General features: G+C 35.7%; 1 protein-coding gene across 1 annotated transcript in view; it reads left to right on the top strand.

The window, feature by feature from the left end:
• Nucleotides 1-22,339, top strand: part of FIG4 (FIG4 phosphoinositide 5-phosphatase) — a 70,243-nt gene extending 47,904 nt beyond the window's left edge. Inside the window, exons 20-23 of the mRNA XM_086461304.1 lie at nucleotides 1,257-1,452; nucleotides 5,048-5,130; nucleotides 9,170-9,259; nucleotides 21,619-22,339. Of these exons, the coding sequence (XP_086317430.1) occupies nucleotides 1,257-1,452; nucleotides 5,048-5,130; nucleotides 9,170-9,259; nucleotides 21,619-21,796 (547 nt within the window). The 3' untranslated portion in view covers nucleotides 21,797-22,339. The remainder of the gene's footprint in view (nucleotides 1-1,256; nucleotides 1,453-5,047; nucleotides 5,131-9,169; nucleotides 9,260-21,618) is intronic.
• Nucleotides 22,340-22,598: the final 259 nt, after the last annotated feature.

Genomic DNA, 22,598 nt, shown 5'->3' with positions numbered 1-22,598 from the left:
GTCTGAGTCAGGTTTTGCTGAGTCAGAAATTAAAACTTACCTGTGGTGTTTTTTTCCCCAAAGGCATTTTTTCTAGGTGTAAGAATTCTTCTTATATATTAATGTCCTTGGGGGTGGGATACGCTCTCAGATCAAGAACCTTTGCGAGGACTCTCCTATTCATTTATATGTGTTTCTAAAGCATATAAAGTTTAGCTAGTTCACTACACTGCTATATGAGTTTGACTGCAAAAGGCAGAACTCTGTGACAGTCATGGTGTGCTTTGCTAGACCTCAAGTGATAGTGGTGACCTCTGTGCCCTGGCTGATGAGAACACCAGAGCTGCAACTCAAAATAGCATTTGCACCAAACTGCATGCTGTTTTCAAAGCCTCTTAGCATGCTGTGCTCTTCCTTTAGGGTAAGTCACACACAATGTCTGTGTATATATGGACAGTCACCTCAGCACAGAAGAGGTGTTGCTTCCCTTTTTCCAGAAAGGGAAACATATTCATTACCTGCCTTCCAGTCTCTCTTCCACCAGAGTCCCTGAAAGATTGTGACAGTGTCTGAAAGGGATGTGCAACCAAGTACCCTTCTATGGCCAGTAGGAAAGGATGTAGCAGATGAAAGGGTGGTACAATTTCTGATGTGTACAGTGACATATACCTTTCAGAGCTTGTACGGTTAAACTCAGTGTTAGCCTACTAAAATATAGATGCTGTATCTAGAAGAGTTCTTACAAAGAAGGCAACCTCTTTATATTGACTAGAATTTCTAGAGTAAGAAATACATGCTGCATGAAGAAATGTTACTGAATAAAAAAACTAAATTGAGGGGAGAGGTATGGAAAAGGAAGGAAAAAAGCGACATTATGATTTAGGTTTTTGGGCCCAAGATAAGAAACCTAGTGGAGTGGATAATGTTGTTAATCGCAAAGTGAGAGACACCTTTTTTCAGATCAAAACCAAAAATGTTATGTCTCAATGAATATTTATTCCTTTTTATTCATTCAGTCTGAGAGAGGGATTTAAGTAAAGAATCAGAGCATTGGTGGAGAAAAGCTGACATAATCTTTTGAGCTCTCTTAAATGCTGTGGAATAAGAAGAGATTGAAGAAAAGTAAATCAATTGGGGGTTTCAAAAGATGAGCAGCAAGTTGTTCCAGAGGATAGAATTCATTTTCTCCAGTAAGATTGTAACTAAAATTAGGAACTTTGAATACTTGTTGTTAATATCTTGCTGATTTAATAAATACACACTGCCTTTCATAATAGGAACAAAAGTAATAGAGAAGAAACTGTGCTGCAGCGTAAAACGGCTGCTAGTGCTCCTCCACCCCCAAGCGAGGAAGCAGTATCAAGTAGTTCTGAAGATGATTCTGGGACAGACAAAGAAGATGAAGGTGCTGTTTCTCAACGTTCAACTCCAGTAAAGGTGACTGATACAGGAGACAATACAAAAATCACGGAGGTAAGAAATTACTGTGGCAGGGAAGAAGGTTAATCATGGACTTCAAATTCACATTCCTTAAACAAAAGGGTAAATGTTACAGAACAGTCAGAAGTAAAGCACTGAGAAATTAGGTGAAAAAGGTCTCCAGGTAATTTCTTTGTGTAGATATTAGCACAACTACTTATAAAACTTCACTATTATTCTTGTTGTGTAATAGTGAAACATGGGGAAAATAACGTTTTTCAAAAAAATGAAAATTACTATTAGAAACCTATGGCATTTGAAAGATACTGAGGTCAGGTGTAGTCCCTTACATAAATCATAAAATATATCTATGTTAGTATGTTAGTTCAGGGCAGTAGTGCACTTGTGATCATTGTCCCTTACCATACTTCGGCTCACATCATGAGGTGGTCTTGGAGCGTGCAAATGGGATTCCTTTTTGGATGAAAATAAACTTCTCCAGGAATGTACCTGATCTACCTACCTCATCAACTTCAGTCCATGGGAGCTAATCTGGACCAAAGCCCCTGAAAGACATGTAGTATGGATCTGAGGTCCTGAGCACCACCTCTTTCCATTACAAATCTATTCCTTTTGAATGATGCCACTTGTTCAGGTGGATATAACTGTAAATTAATGTTCAATCTGGCTGAATTTCAGCCTGATTTATGTGAAGATATTTTAATTGCTGTTTTCATAACTGTATGGTCTGAAATTTTTAAAAAAAAAAAAAAGAAAAAAAGAGAAGAAAAAAAAAGAAATTAAACTAACTCAAAAAATGCATGATAATGTCACATTGGTTCTATGCTATTACTTCTACTAAGGCTGAAGATAATGGCATAAAAATAGTGAAATCGTATATGCACAATCGTATGAAAAGAATGTGTATTCTCAGTTGTGGGCTATTGATCTTGTTTTGCTATCATAACTCTAATTCTGTTGGAATCCCTTGGGTGCTAATTGAATGAAAATATTAATTTGTATGAAATATTACGGAAATCTCTATTTTATTAATTCATGTATCATTTCTTCAAATTCTTGTAGATAGCCATTTTGGGTACCACTGAAAATGTCTTAGCAAAAGAATATGCTAGTGGAGACTGTATAAATTTGGAAAATACTTATGTTGTTTTGGGGGGTTTGTTTTGGGGGGGGGGTTGTTGTTTGTTTTTTTTTAAGTCACAGATAATTTAAATGGTTATACTGTTGTACACATTATCATTTTTGAGAAAACTTCAGTATTTATGACATTAGTTATTATAAAATGTAATGCCTGATAGGCAACAGAGAATAAAACTGCCTTTTTTTCCTACAAAAATTCAAATTTTCATTCCAATCAGTCTTTAGCCTAGGGTTGTGTATTCTCAAATAATGGGTTTTCAGCCTTCTGTACAACACTGTCTTCTTCCTAACCTTATTGAAGCATTTTCAATAAAATAACTATGAATTAGTGTGGTATTAATTTTGGACAATTTTGATTAATTGTTGTGCCAATACAAGTGCATTTATTTCTGTTTATGCAAGATATTTTTTCTGAAAATTTTCCATTATCTCTGAATAATAGAGTACCTGTTTTCAAGCAGGTCAGATTGTTTCTAGGTGTTTTTTTAACAACAGAAATCCAACCTGAAACATTATAATTAATTCTTACCTTTGCACAAGTTACCTTACATCAGTTTTTCCATCTGTGTATTGAACATTCTTCAACACTCAGACCTAAGATATCATTTTTAGATTTTTAAGATGCTTAAATGAAAGATGCATGTAAATACAAAATATGATCTAAGTTAGTACTGAATTTTAATGGCTTACAATTGGGTGAGCTATTCTGATTCTTTTAGTAATGCACGTGAAGAAATATTTTCCATTTTATTAGCACCTTTTCATGCATGAATTTTAGTTGTCATTTGCATTGTTAATTTGTGTCATTGCTTATTGAAGTTGCAGTGCTGAAAAAGGATTTCCTATTCAGTTATGCTGAATTGCTACATTAGCAATTAACTTGGGTTATCATTAATGTCTGCCTGCCATTGTAAATTCATTTGTTCTCTTCCAAAGCTTCTCTTAGGTATGTTATTTGTGAGGGCAGGATGTTTACAGAAACTTTCTGTTCAGAAACCAAACATAAAAATTAGTAATGTTAAAGACTGTGTTAGACATTAGATTTTAACAGGTTCAGCAGCTGATCTTCAGTTAAGCTTGTGAAGTGTTGTTTTTCCATTACCAGGCTAAGCATATCATCAAATATAGGCCTTTAAAAAAATGTTTTGGAATTCTTTTTCTGGCAATGGCAATTATTTGTTGTGTCTACACATGTAGTTAAAAATTTAAAAAGAAGACCTGTAATGGAGGGTTTCAAAACTTGATGGCTAAACTGAATAATGTAACAAGAAACAAATCAGCTATGACTGGAAAAGGTGATAATCTACCTAGCTGATTAAATAGGCGTGTATTTTCTAGAACTGGTAAGCCACAGAAATGTTTCGGAATCTTTTTTTTTTCTCAAGTTAAGCTTACCTTAAAAAAAGAAACTGTAATGAAGAACACACTTAAAAGCCTAAGGTTACAAATACTGCGCTTTATGTCTCTGTTAGCTAAACTGACAACTTACTAGCACTCCACTGCAGTGTCAGTCTGCACTTTTCTGTTTTCTTATTTGTGAAAGCGGGTTGTGTACAGTATTGTTCAAAAATGCTGGAAGTTTGGGTGAACAGTAGTGTGGGGTATTTTTGTGTGTAAAAGGGTTGATATTTGTGAGCTTATATTTTTAGGTGCATTCTTGAGTGAATGTGGTTATTCCATAATGATTGGATGTTTGCTCAGGGATTTGAATTTTTTACGTCATCAATTGTAGAGAAAAATCGTATCGTTACAGGGGGCAGGGGGAACCCAAACAGCTAGTTCCTTTCTATTCACATCTCAGGGAAGTTAATAATAAAATGCTTTTGTACTTCTGGTCAGGACATAGCTTTCCAAAGTTCTTCTTTGACTTTGAATCTTTAAGAACTAAAAGAAAACTATTTTTGGAGTTGACTGACTTGCAGTCACATGTGTCTTGGCAGTGAACCCCCTCAGCTAAACACTCAATCGTTAGACATAGTGAAGTATTGCGTGTGCATTGGCTCCTTGTTATAGTTGACTGACGTGATTGTGTAACATACAAAATAAAAATAGTTTTGTTCAACCTGAAGTTTGTAATTATTTCAGAATTGACAGCAGGAAATGTGAAAGCCAATGTGGGAGCATGTTCTGAATTAATATGATCTATATTAAGTTTCGACACAGACCAGAATTTAATACCTACATCATTATATGTCCTATAAATACAATTTATTCTCCTAATGTGGTTTTATCTGATGTTATTTTTCAGCAATCATTTCCTTTACTTGTTGAACAAATGTCTTGAATAATATTTTTAATAAATGTTTTTTATTTTAAGAAAAAAAACATGCACAAGCTAAAATTGCTATGTGTATGAGAAACTTGTTTGGTTTTCCCTGCACTCTTGAGATTCTTTTCCAGTTTAGAAAGAATTCCTTGCTTGAAAGCGAACTTTTGTTTGGATGTTGTTATGGTATCCTCAGTCTGAATCTTTCTTCTTATGTTCCAGACTGTAGTGCAATCAACAAAAGATGTGTATGGAGTCAATCTTTCAGATGTTCCTTCAGAAGATGATCTCACAATATACACTAGGTGAGATAAATTTCCAGTGGTAATCAGTAAAAGATAATTTGAGCTTTTTAAATACAGTTTGTCAAAGTGCTGCCTTCGAATAAACTTAATTTAAATTATAAATTCTAGAGATATTTGGATATAAGTACTATTCTGGTTTTGAAATCAAACTGTTTTCAGATGTCTGTTCCGACTCTGATTTCAGTGAAAGTTATTCAGATGTCTCTGAATGCAAAATTTGGAATTTAAATCAAAGGAAAGATGCTTCAACAGAAATACCTGTCACTTAATGTAGTCCTAGAAATTAGTAAGCAAATTCCATACTAGTAGTGGTTCCATGGTTCTAAGCTATGTAGTCTGTAATTTTTGCATTTTTCAAATGCTGTATTACACTAAGTCAAATCAGTCGTAAGTGAAATAGCCTTTTCCGTAAAAATGCATGCAAAACATTGAAGAAGTCAAGTCTTTTTTTAACATAATGTCTTATTCATAGAGATATGTGTTAACTGTTACCTTTTACTCGAATTTAAATAGTTGTATGACTTTTTATGTTCAAGGAAACCTTGAGACCGTTACTAAATCTGGTATAGAGCGTGAGGAGAAAAGTTGAGAAAAGCGATCAGAGTAACTCACACTGTAGAAGCCTGGATATCTAAGTGACAGATGTTTGCACTGTAAGTTTCAGGAGAGGGAGAAGTCACTTTGGCCCTTGCCATTATTGGAGTGTCATGAAATAATGACATGCAAATATATGTGGTGTGTGGGTTTACGTGTGTGTATATATATGCACAGCACTAACCTAGTGTGTGTAATAATGTGCTCTTACACACTGCATTTTGAGCAGCATCACACTGCCACTTGTTCTTAAGAAATGATTTTGTGAATACAAACCGTACCTACAGGAAATGAGTAAGATACAGCATAGTGCGAGACAAAATACAGCTCCTTAGGTGGTCCAGCAAGTTCCCACTCAGTTCCTGCACTTCGGGGTAAACTGCTACAAAGGGAGGCAGCATGCTGCACAGAACCTGCAGGCTCTCCTCAGGAGCTGGGCACTGCTGGCTTAATGTGAGCGCTGGCTGTGTTGTGAAAAAAGTGTGTACTTATGCTGCTGTTCTCAGATTCTCTCCTCAGTATCACAGAATAACACTGAAGATGAAAAGAAACTGGTTCAAATCTTCTTTTATTCTTAAATCAGAAATTAATTTGCACATTTTGAAAGTTTTTTAACTCAAACCAAAACGGAATTAGAATGATTTCAGTTATAGATGAACTAGAACTGAACCAAAAAGTTACTTATTCAATTCCCTGGTGGAGGAGATTCTTTCCTGAACTGAAATGTTTTTCTTTTAAAACTAGTCAGAATAATGGTAATTCAGTGCTAGAGATCAGTTGGAGAATTTTAGATCCAAATTGAAGATCCTTTTAGTTCCTAAAGGCTTATAATGCTGTTGCCAAGAGAATGATTGCTTATGCAAGACACCAGGAGTGCAAGTCAATTGCATTTGCTTAATAAACCAATGTTTTAAACACCTGCTTAGAATGTGCAATTAATGGAGTTTGAGAAAAGGGGTGTAAGAAAACTACACATCATCTCAGGAAAACACTGTGTGTATGTTGATGTGAATACTTGTGAGGCATGCATTGAAGTGGGCTCGGGTGCGTTTGTTTTTCTAGTGTGTAATAGCAGTGATTACCTTGTTATATTTGAAACCTTTTCAACTTGTGAGGGAAGTTTTAATTCCCTATGATATCTTCTCACTTGGTGGTATGTGATGGTTCATCCTGGCTTAGTTCATTAATCCTCTCAAAGCATTTTTTTCTTCTTTTTATTTAAAAGCCTTTTTCTGTTAATTTTTCTGTAGGGGTAGCTACTTCTCTTGCACTATTTGGTTCTTTGAAATTCCCGTTTCTACCTATTTCCTTCACGCTGTGTAATTTCAAGATAGTACACTTGAATGGGGTTGAGGAGGATGTTTCTCATTACCTCTGAAATTTTTAACTTCACCTGTGCCTCTAACTTTGGCTCTTTATTGTAACCTCTAGAAAATGGATGCAAATTTGACAATTACCCTTTGATATACCAGGTAGTTATTGTTGCTCTGCAAATGGCCTGGTGTGAGCTGGTGTCTACTACAAGTCACTTTATGCAGATGAACAGCTCTGTGGTAACATTTAGAATTGCAGCTACTTCCCATTTTATCATTTTTCAGGCTGGACTGACATTCAGTCTGTTGTTACAGTAGCATTGTAAACTCCAAAAGAAAGCTTGCATTTATTTCATTTGCCTCAAGCAATGCAGGTTTTAAAAATATAACTATTACAAATTTCTTACCTCTTTTGGCTAACAAGACTAGTGCTATTTATGGTCTGGTGTGCTGATTTATGTGGAAAGTATAGATTTTACTGACATCCTTTATTACAATGTACATCATTTGAGAGTAGCAGCAATTTATTTCACAGTGTGGTTACAGTTCTCACTTCAAGTCTTCTTCTATTATTGTTATACGGGAAATGGAGATGTAAGATCCTGGCTCGACTTGACACCGCTGGACATGTTAGGTATTTTTTTCTTTATCAGCATCATGGACTCTCAGATTTGAAGTACATCAGATTAAGTTACTTTACGTCAACTGTTCTATATTAAGTCTATATGCAAATGCAAATTAAAAGTGATTTGACTCTGTTCAGCCCATATGAATTGATGGCTAGGATAACTTGTGTTAATTCTCATCAAAATAGAAATCAGAGAAGCACAGATTGGTTGAGACTGAAAGGGGCAGGAGGTCCCTCAAATAATTTGAGGATTTATACTGCGGATAACTGTGCATGATGTCTTTTTGATGTCTGGTAACCTGCTTGTGTTCATTTAGGCCTTGTTTGTTTCAGATTATTGGATAATTTGAAGCAATTAATAAAAATACTTACACCTTTAGTTTGCTTTTATTGGGATTTTTTTTAAAGTTTGTTTCAATAGCAAGCCCCTGGGCTAGATGATCTTAATTATCTTTATTTACACTTACAAGTCTCTTACTTAGAAATGTAAGTATTTATTCCTTCAACATCCAAAGTGATGTCGCATGTTTCTGAGTCTTTTGTTTCTACAGCATAGAATCTGAATGGAGCAGAAAGAAAAGCCACAAGAAGTTGTTTAGGAATGTATTGTTCCTTTGTCTTCTGCACACTTTTCCATGGAATTTCTTTTGGGCTGTTAATTGTTAAACATAGTAATTGTTTCTGAAATAGATCAATAAGACTATTTTTAAGCTAAATGGAAGCTAACTATTAAGAGAAACCCTCCACCTCAGAAGATTAAAGCATTAAATCACAACTAACATTTGCTTCTGTTTTCAGTAGCACAGAAGTGTTGGAGAGTGAAAAATTGAGTTCAAGTGCAAGATAACTACATATACATATATTTGAAACCCTCTGACTTCTCCCCTTACACGGAGTGAATGAGATTAGTGAATAACTTTTTTTTAAAATTTAGCTCCAATTCATTGCCAAGAAAAAAAGCTGTAATGTTATTTTCCATCTTCAGTGTCTTCCAGCAAGTATTTGGTGATGGGGGAATTCTCCCAAAAGATTCTGCTTGTAAATAAGTGAGCTGGGCTAATAGCATTTCAACTGAATAAACTGGATTGAATTTGGCTGAGGATTGACTTAAATCTGAAACTTGAGACACTTTCTGTCTCTTCTGTAGGCTTTTCCCATAGGGTTCACCTGAGGGATTGCTTTGAAAAAGACATAGGAAGTTGACTGTTGTGGGCTGCCTGTTTCATAGGAGCAGAGGCCTCTTCCTATCCCATGACATACTAGGTTGCACCAATTCATAGGCAAATCTTTTTCAAGCTAAAAGAAGCTGCTGAGTTCTCACATGCACCCCCTGCAAAGTTTTAAGAATTTCTCTTTTTTACCAGAGAAGTAGTTCTTGATCAGTGACTTGCATAACATGACCTAAAGACTCATTTTTTGGTGTCATTTTCTTTCATTTGCTGAATTTTGGGGGATAGTTCTTTTATTTTCTTTGATTTATTCTCCTGTCTACTGCTTTTCTCAGGTTTGTTCAGCTGGGACAGAGTCAGCATAAACAAGACAAGAGCAGCCAGCAATTTTGCTCAAAGCATCACTTGGATAGGGTTATAAATTTGTAAGTACTCTTTTTCTTTTTCCCATTAGCCTGTTTCTTTTTGCTTTTGTCATTAGACCTGAAAAATCATCAGATAAATTTGATGTTAAATTGTTCTGAGAGTCATATTTCTGTTGCTTTTATTGCCTAAGGGGGTTCACTGCATAGAATTGGGTTCCTACTTCTCCCTTGTAATGTAAAAAAAAAAAAAAGGTGCATTGTTTTTTGTGGTTTGTTTTTTTGGTTGGGGGGGGGGGTAGTTGGTTTTTGGTTAGGGTTTGGGGGGGGGGGCATGGTTTGATTTGGTTTGGTTTGGTTTTTGTTTGTTTGTTTTTGCAGTGCCAAGATTTTTGCGTTCAAAATTCTTAGCAGTCAAGAGTTATCACAACACAAAGTGCTGAAGCTGCTGAGTTTAAAAGGCAATTTCTTCTTGCTGTGATTGCTTTTGAAAGAGGTCATTTGAAAGGGATGGGTTGACCTGCATATTCTTCATTAAAAAACATTCAAAGTTGCAACTCAGTCTTCAGTGTGCAGTTACCTGAATTTATTTGTTCTGAGAAAACTATGAGTGCCCTGTATTTGTTTGGCGGACATTTGAGGAGTCTTGCAAGGTCAAATGGGATATTTTTATACTTTTTTTTTCTGGTGAGTGGCCAGGTGCTGGAGAGAGTAGGGTAAAGCAGGAATTGACTCCTGCTTTGTTTTGTGCACTTGATGTCCATCTGTGTCACTGAAGTCAGAGCATCTATACTAGCTTTAACCGGTATGCAGTGTTTTAACTGAAGAAAAGAGCATCTTCAGTCTTGCATAGATGTTATTTTAACAATTAATCTCCTGTATTTTCCTCAGAAGTATCTTCTTGGGTTGTTTTGGTTGTCAGCTTTGTTATGTACTTATTCTATGCATTTGCCAGTGATACTTGGAGCTGATGAGGCAAATTTTTTTAAACAGTTCATTTGTTACAGTAGATACGTTTTGCATCTTATTCAAACCAGGTAAGTAGTTGATGGTAGGCTGTAAGAGAAGATCGAGCTCTGAGTGCTTTCTGTCAGTGAAACACTTGAATACTTTAGTCCTGAAAGATCAGTATGGGAGCCATATTCAACAAAGCCGTTTGTGGTGGGATGGTAGGAGGATTGGTCTCCAGGGATATCTGACGTGTGGAATAACTTCTGTGTATTCTGTTGTGAATAGAGTAACTTTCCATTGCTATGAGAAATAACTCTAACATTAAAATTACAATAGGTGCACATGTATAATTTATACTGAAATAAGGAATTTGACTGTTTGTGATTATGGATTATTGCTGTACAAGAATAGCCTCGAGTGATAGGCCAGATCATTTAAATCTTTTCTTCATAGTAGAATAAAAAAGGGTCATAATATTATCCAGATATGCTGTTATTGAAGCACGTATTGGAATTTAGATGATAAAAACTCCTAACTTCTCAATTGACATCTTCCAGTACTGTAGGCAGCTTAAAGTTTCACCAAGACAGGGTTTAATTACTTTTATCTCTGGGGTACATGTTCTCTTACCCAAAGCACAGACACTCCATAGAACTGCAGACCTTTACTGCAATCCATTGATTTACAAAGCCTCAGCTTTGTTTCCTGCACTGTCTCTAGTCCATTCCCTCTGTGCTGATGAAGGGAGGGAGCCTTGAACATAGCACTTACCGAGTAGGAATAGAGAGTGGGGCTGAGGGAGCAGGATAACATGAGACAGATTTAATATTGTCTATGAGACAATGCTGCCTAATATCAGTGCTTAGTCATTTGGTATTATATGCACTTAAAGTGATGATGCCGCTGTGCATTGTTCATCATTAATAAGCTTACCCTTTGTAGGTGAATGTGCCTGTAGTTGTATAATAACATGTATCTGATGGGTATTAAAATAGCAAGTTAGGTTGGCAAACTGTAAAACTGTTTTTAAAAATTAAGGAACAACTCTGAATGTTTTGAAGGGAAATGGTTATTAAGAAATTATTTTATAATAATAGGAATATTTTTGCTATGAATGAAGGCAATTCCTTTTGTGTAACTGCAAAATCTCCCAGCATGTTTGACAGTGTAGGAGATAATCTTTCCTTTCTTGCCCCCTTAAAGTAGAGTAAATTATTCCCTGTGCTATACTGCTGTAAAATGAACATGTTAAAGAGAGTCAATACACATGATTCTGGTGCGTTTTGGGTAGTCAGATGTTCATTTTTCTCTTTTCCCAAGTGTAATTTCCATGTGTTTCCAAATAGTGGAAGTGTCAAAGTCATAGAGCACACAAATCTGTGCCACCTGTCACTCCTCCTCCTGAAGCCATGTAGATCATCTTTCTCTGCCAGCTCTACCAAACATACTCTTCTCTGCAGATCTGAGAGGAGACAGAGTACCTTACAGTCGGTAATTTTTTTGTGTGTGTGAAAGTATATCTTTATACAGCTTAAAAATTTTCTTCAGCTTTTGTTCTGCAACTTTTTAAAAGCGTTTAAATACTGTTTGGACGGTGACAGATTGTTCTTTCAAGAAAAGTCATAAATTCTAGCCATTCTTGAAAGGTGGTGTTAAATTCTGAAACAGGGAAGCTTTCTCAAACTGAGTTTGAATTGCTGCTCTGAATCAGGAATTTCGTTGAAGAATACTAACTGTTCATGCTAGCTGAAATAGCATGAACATACTACACTCAAGATTAGGTCAAGAGAGGTTTTTCAGTAATAGCAGCTGAGGCATATCTTGCACTTCTTGGACTGTGTATTTCCTTGTTTCTCAAGGAGTACTTGGAGAAATTGAAATATTATGGTAACTTGTATTAATTTGATGTTAGGTGCATTTTAAATTGAAAAAGACCTGGCAAATTTGATTCTCCAGTAGTTCTTTCTAGATACAAATGCAATTAAACCCCAGTCCTTTTCATAGTAAAATGAAGTACTAAATCTAAAACTTTGGTTTCTCATCGGCAGTGAGACATAATTTAGGCTTAGGTTAGTTGCTGTCATTTCCACACTATTCAAGAAAATCTTTTTAATATCCTTTTTCGATCTTAAAAAAAACAACCTCACAACCTTAAACCTTGTGGCCATTTTTATCAAATACATAAAGCCAATACAAAAAGAAATACTTCTTATTTTTACAATGTCACTTCAGTGATATTTATGAACTCAAATATGTATTGTGGAAATACTGAAGAGAAGCTTCTGGCTTAAATTTAGAAACTGTAAGTATAGATGCAAAAAACGGATACTTGAACAGGGACTACAGTGATGCAGTGAAATAATGCTGAAGAGGAGTGGAGAATGTAGAAGGATATTGAAGTTCCTTTTTGTTTATAGCAGTTCCATGAAGGGAAAAAATGGGTAGAATTTTAATTAGAGCTAAACAGAGCTGGACTAATTTTAGCACAATCTATTACCATGTATGTATGCGTATGACTCTGTATTATAACTACCGTCAGCTGACACAGTGCACCTCTTCCTAGTTCCTTAGGACTCATTGCAGTGTGGTATAAATAACACTGTAGAAAAATACGCTCTCAATCACTTTCCAGATGTACTTCTTACATCTAGGAGTATGAGAAATTTGATTCCCTCCCAAAGAGGGAATTGAGTGTTTTGGTTCACTGCAGCACTTCTGGAGAAGAGTGCTGTGCCAGTGCCCATTGTGGCCTGTGCAGTATAGCACCAATGCTTGTGCACCAGCTTTAATTCATCCATAGGTATCTACTCTCCTGCTTGGTTTTGTGGGGCACTGACGATGCTCAAGCTGGAGAACACTCCAGTGAGTGGTAACTGCAGCATGGTCCAGGGCTATGTTCTTCTTATATATTTGAAAAACATACCGTGTCTTCAGAGATACATCGTATAGTGTCCATATTTTCGAAAGTTCCCTTGACATTAAATGTGTAACTTTTTTTAATCTTTTTTTTTAAATCAGGACTACCTAGATTCTGCTTGTCATCCAAGTATTGATCAAATGTGAGTCAAACTGAGTAGCAACTATCTACAAGTTAGCAGCTAACTATATAAAAGTAGTAAATGGGCATTTTTACTTTTTGATTCTGTGTATATGCACATTATATACATTATTTTCTCACAAAGATAAAAGCACTCTGTATTTTCCACTTTTGTTAATTAAATGCTCTACTACAGTATTTTTAATCTATAATACCATTTCAAAATATAAGGGTAAAAATAGAGCAGTACATTTTATAATGTTAATGAAGGGTTTTACAACCCTGGTTACTTCTGAAAGCTGTTACCTCAGCTTAGAGCAATTCTCTTGTTATTCAGTACTTCCATATGACTTTGTTAGTATAAGGTCTATTTTTTGGAGGATTAGATAAAAAATAGCTTTATATTTTTAAACATGGCATCACTGCTTTATAACTGCACTAAAGAAAAGATTGGTATTGAACTTGTCAGCTCCTGGGTATTCACATTCCAGGAGTTCTTTGGGGGTTTCTTATGTTGAAAGACAGAAGTAAATGAATAAAGGATGTTTAGAGTGTTAAGTATATTTATTTTTTTACATTAAACCCGTGCAAAATATCTAAATAGTTTCCTTATACTGCTGTGGAAACAGTGAATCAAAAGTCATTCATAATTAGTCAACAAGCAACTTTGAAAATTACAAATTATCTTGCATTCTCAAGCGTGTTGATAGTTTCACAGTACAGTGCTTTTTTGCATGGTTTCTGCTTTAAATATGCATCCCAATATGTTGCTTCACATCAGAAAGTTAGATAAACTTCAATTAAAGCATTTATTCAAAAAATAGGGAATTGTTATGAATATTCATTGAAATTATAGGTGAAGAAATTGTTTATATTCAGTTGTCTTTTTTATACTAAGCTTAAATCAAGATACATTGCTGTCTTCTCCTGATAAGGTGGCAGTTAGGGTTGTTTTTGTTTGTTTTTTTAAGAAAAAAACATCTTCTGCACTTCAAAAGAGCATCTTCTTGCTAGATAACCTTTTGTCAGAGCAGCGTCTAGTCTTCAGCGAAGTGTTTTTTTAATCCTTAGTCTCCCCTTTGAAATCTCCCAGAGGATATGAATTATCTACTGGTTTTACCTACAACTCGTTTTATTTCTTCCTTTTCTTGGGAATAGGATAGCTATGCCTCTTAATTAAAACAAGCGCTGCTTCCACTCCTTGGAGATGTAAATATCTGTGTTAAGTTGGGAGTCATCTACCTTACTTCCCTCCTTAACTAAAAACTCTTTGCCTTTATGATGGATGAAATTCTTTCTTGTTTGCTGATTATTTGGATTGGTTTTATTTTGAGATGTCCCGTACTGGATCTCATATTCTTTAACACTGTATATTAAGAAGCATTTAATACCTAAACCTCTGTATACCTCTAAATAAAATAGAAGTGTGAAGCTCACTATTAGCTCTTGATTCAGAGGAGAGATGAGGATAATTAACCACTTCGGATTAACTGATCCAATGTAGATATGTTACAATACCTTTAATTTCTCTTATTCTTTTGGTTCACATATATCCACTATTCTGAATATTCTAAGAATAGCTTTAAGGAGTAGTCTTCCTCACTTAATTTGAGTCTTTCCTCTTTCTGACTCTCATTATTTTAAACAAAGCACTTCTGTGATTATCGAGCATTTATTGCCTGTGAGAATTCTCTTGAAATTTACTGGTCAGGCTGTTTATAAATTACATGGATTTTGTCTTCTATCTGAAGATGAAAGATTGCCCTTCATTGGGATTGTGAATGGCTTTAGCACTGTCTATGTGCTTCTCTTGCAAAATGGCTTGACTAAGCTGACTGCTGTTGAGAGTATCTTCACTTTATATTTCGGGGAAGTGGTTTTAAAGTCACTGTGGGCATTTTCCCTGAAAGTACTTGGTACTTCATGTTGGCTAGAAAAGACAAAAGAGTATCAGGAATCAACACCACATAAAAGGAATAATTTTGTCATTTTGGGCTTGAATGCTCTGTTCATTTTTAGTCACACCTCCCAAAAAGAATACTACAGGGAAGGGTCTGGGGTAAAGCTATAGTATGATTAGAGTTGTGGGGCTCTCCAGAAAAGAACTGGCTGGGGACTGAAGGAAATAGGTAAGTCCATGTTGTGATGGTTTATTAAATTCTCTACTGAAGTTTGACAGGTGAAATGGTTTGGTATTATGATTTAAGTCACAGCATGACTGGATTTGATAGAAGTTAACAAAATAGCTGAGCCAATTCTAACAGCTCATTGCCACCAAAAGGGGGTGGTCCTGCTCTTTCCCTCCTTCCTTATCATGCACTTTTTCAGTTACTTGTGCAAGCTTTGCTACTTGTTACAGTGCTCCGTAAATCAGTTCAGCTCATCCGTCTGCAGCAAACTGATTCAGAAGAAAAAGCGAATAGTTCCCTGGTAGACTAATGAGATTATTTAGACCAGTGAAGGTCCCAGTTATCACAAGGGCCAGCACAGAAGAGACAGAGCCACAGGGTCAAACACAGGCAGAACTTTCTTATGTAGCTGGTGGCAATGCATTAGATTAGCTCAGTTGTCTGTTATGACACCCTTATGACAAATCAGAGAGCAGAGCATGAGCTTTTTCCAGGGATCTGGGTAAAATGGATTGAGCTCCTTGTCATTCACATCCCCATCTATGTAGGAAGAACTATCTTTTTTTCCCATTCATCTGTTCTGTCAATATCGATTTCTGAGCTGTTCAGATTAAAAAGCTCATGTGCGTAGCATTTTTGGTAGAGTTGTCAACTGAGATGCTGAATATTATTTTAACATTAGCATTTATCTGCCTCATACTGATTTAGATCATAATTTTCATTTATTGTTGTCTGTTTCAAATTAAAAACAAACAAACAAACCAGCCAACAACAACAAAACATTTTAATACCTGAATATTCACACTTGATCTCTGGGCCCTCCATATTTCCTTCCTTTCTACATTGAATACTGAATAAAAAAATCTACACATCAAATCTCCTAACATCTGTTGATGTAAAGAAAAGCCTGCAACAGTGGCATGTACACCTTCAGAATGATACGTGAGTTGTGATGAAATTTAGCCATCGTTTTTCAAAACCCAAGGGCTTTTTTTTAACCTGAATAAATCTTTTGAGCTATAAAACCATAGTTCAGTACGATTCTCACTTGACAGGGACCTTGTTGTTACTGCAACACACATAAAAAATTTAGTTTGTCTGTGTCTGCTGTCCACCTGGTTTAGCATTTCTGTATGTCATGTATTAAAAAGATAATGCAGTAGTCTCACAAGACTAGAAAAAACCCAAACATTTAGAGTTTTAGAACTGGTCTTGGATCCTTTTTTTTTTTTTAATATATCAAAATACATTCTGTTCTGTTACTAATTTTGCCTTTTTCCGGATTCTAAATAAAGAACTATTGTATCTTTTAGTGCCGTGATCACTCTTACAATGCTTCAGAAATTCTGTGGCTTTGAAGCTTATGTTTTTGTTTTATTTTGGGGTTAGTGGGCTTGTGTCTCTCACTTTTGCCTGTGAAGTCTCCTTTTGATCCTAATGTCAGCAGCATTGAAATCATATCCTCGAAAAACGTGATTGTAACAAACTCCTGGGAAATGTGACAGTAAATCTAGTTATTTCTACATTGTTTTGCAGTATTAACAGTCTCTAGCAAAAAACAGAAAGTACTAAACTATATGCCACTTTAGCCAATCTCCTTTTATACCTTTTAATGAAAATTCCCAGGACGCCTCTTCAACCTATCCCTCTGTCTTCTCTGTGAAGTGATAAATTTCTATTAATCAGTTTCTCAATCGTATTTGAAAAAGTAAGCCTAAGCTTTTCCTTTCCAAAAAGAAACACAATATTCCTCTTTTTTTTAATCTTTTTTGATTAGTGAGTTCTTTTGATACTTGTTTTGTTTTGCCCTGTACTACCTCTAGGTTCCTTTGCATGTTCAATCTTTAAATTTTGAATTAGTTTGTGGTCAGTGTAAATCATCCCTACTTAAAACATTTATCTTTCCTCAGAGATCACCTTTCTGTATCAGATGTTCTGACTGTCTCTCATGTTCCTTCTGTCTGCACTGTAGAGAAGCTGCTTCTAATTTGGATTGTAAAATGCTCATTTAGATGTATACCTGTGTAAAGAGAGTCTCTTCTTTCTCTAACCTTTAAAATTGTACAGGCTGTTGGAGTTTCAGGTGATTGTTGTGGGACCCGGATGCAGTTGAAGTTTTGCTGCTGGTTGGTTCTGTGAGATGCAAGTTGCAGTATTATTGGACAGAGAAGGCTTCCTGGTTTTCAGTCCTCTCCACTCACAAAGAATGTGACTGAAACTTTGTTGTGTGGAGATGTTGGTGTCTAAGGAAGGAAAATTCTGCTCAAGGCTCACTCAAGAGCATAGCAAGCAATTTAAAGGGATACCATTTATGGGGAAAAACAAACAAACCCTCTGGATTTGCCAGAGTTTAGTAGGTCAGATATATTTGCTTAGGATTCAAACAAGGCACCAGAGGACATTTTGTCTCCTTCTTCAGATATGTTAGAGACTTGAGGAGAACTAATCAACATTGAAAGAATTGTGGTGGCTTTCTGGTGACTGCTGTATTTCTGAGAACTAAGCACGTCACTGTGCACTTTTCCTTCCAAGTATGGAACATCCTCACTGTAACTGAAGATTTTAGCTGTGTCTTCTTTTACTGCGGAGACAATGCTACTCTTGGTGAAACCGTAACACCCTGAAGCCTGCTCATAAGTGGGAGGAAAATAATTGCACTTTGCATGTCAAGATGCTGTCCTTCATGACATGGTGGTTGTGTTCCTATCTATGTAATTTTCATTGGGAGGCCATAGAGCTACACTTCTCTAGGGAGATCTGATAGACACGTCATAAATAATGTACTCCTTCATGACTCTATTGTAAGATATTAAACTTATTAAGTAGATTAGATTTTTACGTGAAAGTGTTAGAGAAATGACTTTAATTAAATGACTGGATAATACAAGCCCTCTACAAACAGTTACAACTTAATACAGGGTTATTAATCAAAATTGGCATGCATGAACATGCAGTTCTTTCAATATATTTTTATCATGTTGAAGCAAGTAGGTGGAAAATTGAGATTTAGTTACTAAATACTCGAAATACGCTTTGCCACTGTACCTAAGGAAATTACTTTTGACTCATTAGTGCTTCAGAAATGTCATGTCTTTAGAAAAAGATCAATAAACAGAGGAGGGATCAAATTAGTGTTATGGCTTTGTTTTATTCTTTTACTTAATTGTTCACTTGCTAGTGGACTAGACAGTTCAGATATATTTGAGTAAGTGACATCTTTTGGTGTTAGATAGTGACATTGGTAAGTTAGTACAGTATGCTAGTGTCAAATACCATTGCTAGAGTCTCAGCTCAAATGCTTTAAACTAGATAAATGAGTATCTGCGGAAGCTATGGGTGATTTGAAAAGCAATCTACTTGTAAAGCATCTAGATATAAGGTTAGATAGACTAATGTTTGGTACCAGTTCTGAAAACATCCTCCTTAATGTTTTATAATAAACTAGAAGAAGTGATAATGAGAAGAAACTATCATGCTGTTGAGGAAAAAAATAGAAAAAGGTTAAGAATGATAGAATTCCCATAGATTATTCATACAGTTTACCAACAAAAACTAAAATAAAACACTGATTTAGTGAGAATGTAATAGCAGAGGTTGGACTCTTCAGAAAAACTTCAGCTCTTCTGAAATAAGAGTTTTGTGTTGTTCAAGAAAAGCATAAAAATGGCAAGCATTTTGGTAGTTTTATCCTGATCATACAGGCATAAATAAAATATATTTAGTATTTGGTTACGTTCCACTGTAGTGCCACAGAATTCTAAGACTAAGAAGCCTAAATAGGAGTTGTAATACAATCTAAAACAAGGAGAAATAAAAATACATTATAGGCAGTAAGGCTTCACTTTTTGTAAACTCTTCAGCTTTACTTTTTTTCTCCAGTTCTAGAATGGACAAATGTTTCTATGACATAACCTAGCAAATTCTTTCTACATCCTGGTGAAATGTAACTTGGTTTTAAGTATGCAGCCAAACGCTGTGGGTGACCAGTGATTTTATTCTCTCAAATTCAATAGTATACCTGTATAAGTAATTCTGTCATTGCAGTCAAAGTATAATCAACTGAATGCATTGCTATGTAAAATGGAAAAATACAAATTTAAATATGAAATTGAAAAATACTACTTTAATATGGAAACCTTTTTATTTTTTATACCATATTCCAGTTGTACTGGAATATTAGGCATACTATACTACATGACACATTGTGGTCATTTTGTAAGATTAATGAACCGTCATGTGATGAAACATCCGAAGTCCAACATGTTTTATGAAAATAAAAGGCTGCAAAACAAGGGAGCAAGTTTTTTGGCAGTTTTAATAGAGATCCAGGTTTAGAAACAGTGTCAAACATTAGCTTGTGCTCATAACGCCAACTAGAAGTTTATTACTGCATTTCATTTATAGAAGGGCTCTGCCATCATTTGAGTGTTCCAGTTCTTCCTTGTTTTTTCCCTGTAAAAGAGGAGATTACACACATAAAAATAACTTCTTGTGTCTTGAAGAGCACCCAGATAGTGAGTCATGACTGTGGCTTCTGTGGAATACGGCAACAATGCTAATATCTGAATCTGATTTATTTCTCCTGTTTAGCATTTATATGTGCATTGCATCCACTGTTCTAGATAATCATAGTTCTGTCAAGTTTTCTATTCTTGGAGTTAATTTCAAACTGATTTCCTCTAAATCAAATAGTATTGGCAGAAGGAAAAGTTAGTGCAAGGGTTACTTTCAGACGGCAACGTGTTAGTCATTGAAGGTTCTGTTGTGGAATCCAAACTGCTATCACACAGGCAAAACATCTGTACTGTTCAACTCTGGGACTATTTTATAAATAAATTACTAAAATATTGCTGGGAAATGTACATGCTGTGTGTTTATGAATACAGCTTTCACAATAACTTTGAAGTGCTTCAAAATGGAAATGACTTACTACACAGATACTTTTAGTGTTTATTCATTTATTATGTATTGAGTATAAATAGTTTAATTGCTACGTTGCAGTTGGTTGTGGAGAACACATTGCTACTCAAGGGTTTGGCATACAACCGTAGCCTATTAAAAACTGGAAAGGACCCTGGAGGTCGTATGATCCAGCCCCCTGCTCAGAGGAGGACCAAATTAGATGAGGTTACTCAAGGCTACATACACTTGATTGTTGAATATCCTTAGGGAGGGAGGTTCCACAGCCTCTCTGAGCAACAACAGTGATTGACCACCCTCACAGCGGAAAAAAGTTCCCTTGTATCTATATATCCCATGTTGCAATTTGCATTCCCTTTTTGAAATTTGTCTTTTCATCACACACTCCAAGAAGAGTCTGGCTCCACACAGACACCCTCCCATTAAGTAGCTGCAGATAGCAGTAAGGTCCCCTTTAGCTTCCCTTCTCCAGGCTGGACAAACCCAGCGCTTGCCGTCTCTCTTTGAATGCCGTGTGCTCCAGCTCTCTGATCATCTTGGTGACATTTGCTGGACTCATCCAAATATTGTATTGTCTGTCTTGTACTGAAGAGCCCAAAAGTGGGCACAGTGCTCCAGATACAGTCTCTCAAGCCCTGAATAGAGGAAAACAACCACTTTTCTTGACCTGCTGGCTATGCAGTTTTCAAGAGTTACGGTTAAAAGACCAGCTTCTACCTTATGAGTGAGTCTGATTGACAATAGTGCTTAGAAAAGGTCTGACAAACTCAGGTTCTTGTAAACTTTCAAACTTCATGAATTTCTCATGAGTAGGTTTAAACATTAGGATTCAAAGACAGTATTTATTATATGAATCTATTTTAAACAATATTTTCATAAAATATCAGCAGTCCCAATGTACAGTGTGCTGTTGCTGGTAATAAGATGTCTGTTTCTTGATAATTAGATGGAAATTTCTTATCTGATAATCCTTTCCATATGCTGGTTCAGAGTATAATGACTTGCTTGTTATAATTGCTACTAAGTGGATAGCTCAATAAAGTTTTTCTATTACCTGCTATAATGCACGGCACAGATCTGTTTCAGCTTGGGTACTTCCTGACTGCAGCAGCTCTAAGGTTGAAGAAATGAGGACAGAGTGGAGGGAAGTGAGAAAGTATTCTGTAATGTGATTAGTGACAGCTTGCCTAATTACCCTACTTGGAAAGCTGGGTCTTATCAGGTCTGCAAGTACTGATAAAAATCTAGGTAAATGAATTATCTAGTGGGCAGTTGCCCTTTCATTGACTCTCATATATATATTTCAAGGAAAAGACATACTCATTTCCCTCTGTGGAAAATTTTTACCTGAAGTTCAAATATTCTGCATGTTTGTTTTTTTCCAGAATACCCATCTCCTCCTTTTCTCAAGACAATATTTATGAAGTCCAGCCTCCAAGAGCTGATAGGAAATCAATAGAGATTTTTCATGCGCACATTCAGGCTGGAAGAGGAAACATGCAGCCTCTGGGAAGAGAGGACTTCCTCATGTACAGAGAGTACATTCGAAACAGATACATGTAAACACAAGCTGGATTCTACTGCCAAGTCTACTGTACTGATAGGTCAGAAAAATAATTTTAGAAAGGAAATCTAGTTTTGTTATTTTGCAGTAATAAATTTATTATCTAAGATTTCTATTTATTATTCATTACTACCACCCATTTACAGTATTGTGCTTTACAGGAAAAAAGTGAATTGATATCTGCTCTTCAGCTGAAAGAGAAAGTGTATCTTAAGGGACTAAGTGAATAATCAGAGTATCTACAATCACTGAAGAGGATGTAGCAGTTTATGGCAAAGAAAGTATTGCATCTTTAGGTTTTTATATTAGTTTCTTACATTCTTGTGTTTGCTAATAAAGCTGAATTGATTTGTACATAAGAATGAGAAGATAATAGTTTTCTTCCTCTTTGTCCATGACAACAGTCTTTTTTATAGCAGAATGTTTTCTGATGTTTCTTGAGATTTTTAGCAAACTGAGTGCTAAATTTAGCAAAATGACTGCTTGTAATTTGCCGCTTTCTAAAGCAAAAGTGAAAAATGCGTGGCTTATGTCAAAATCAAAATTTGCATCAAGAGTAATAAAGTTTGTAACCCTAATTTGTGTCAAAACTAATCTCACTGGTGCTAGTAGCTACAGAATCTGTGTCACATGCAGGGTGAAAAAAGCCTGTGACTAATTATCGTGGGCTTCTAGTAGGAATCTGAGGTGAACCACTTACTGACTGTGTCTGTAAATGAAGCAATGCTCTCCACTTTGCTGAGTTTGGACTCTTAGAGGGCGCAAAACCATCCTGTCATTTTTCTGTATGACAGGCATTAT

This window comes from Leptosomus discolor, chromosome 2 (genome assembly GCF_034619465.1).
Source record: "Leptosomus discolor isolate bLepDis1 chromosome 2, bLepDis1.hap2, whole genome shotgun sequence".
NCBI classification, from domain to species: Eukaryota; Metazoa; Chordata; class Aves; order Leptosomiformes; family Leptosomidae; genus Leptosomus; species Leptosomus discolor.
This window is presented reverse-complemented; position numbering and strand designations above follow the sequence as displayed.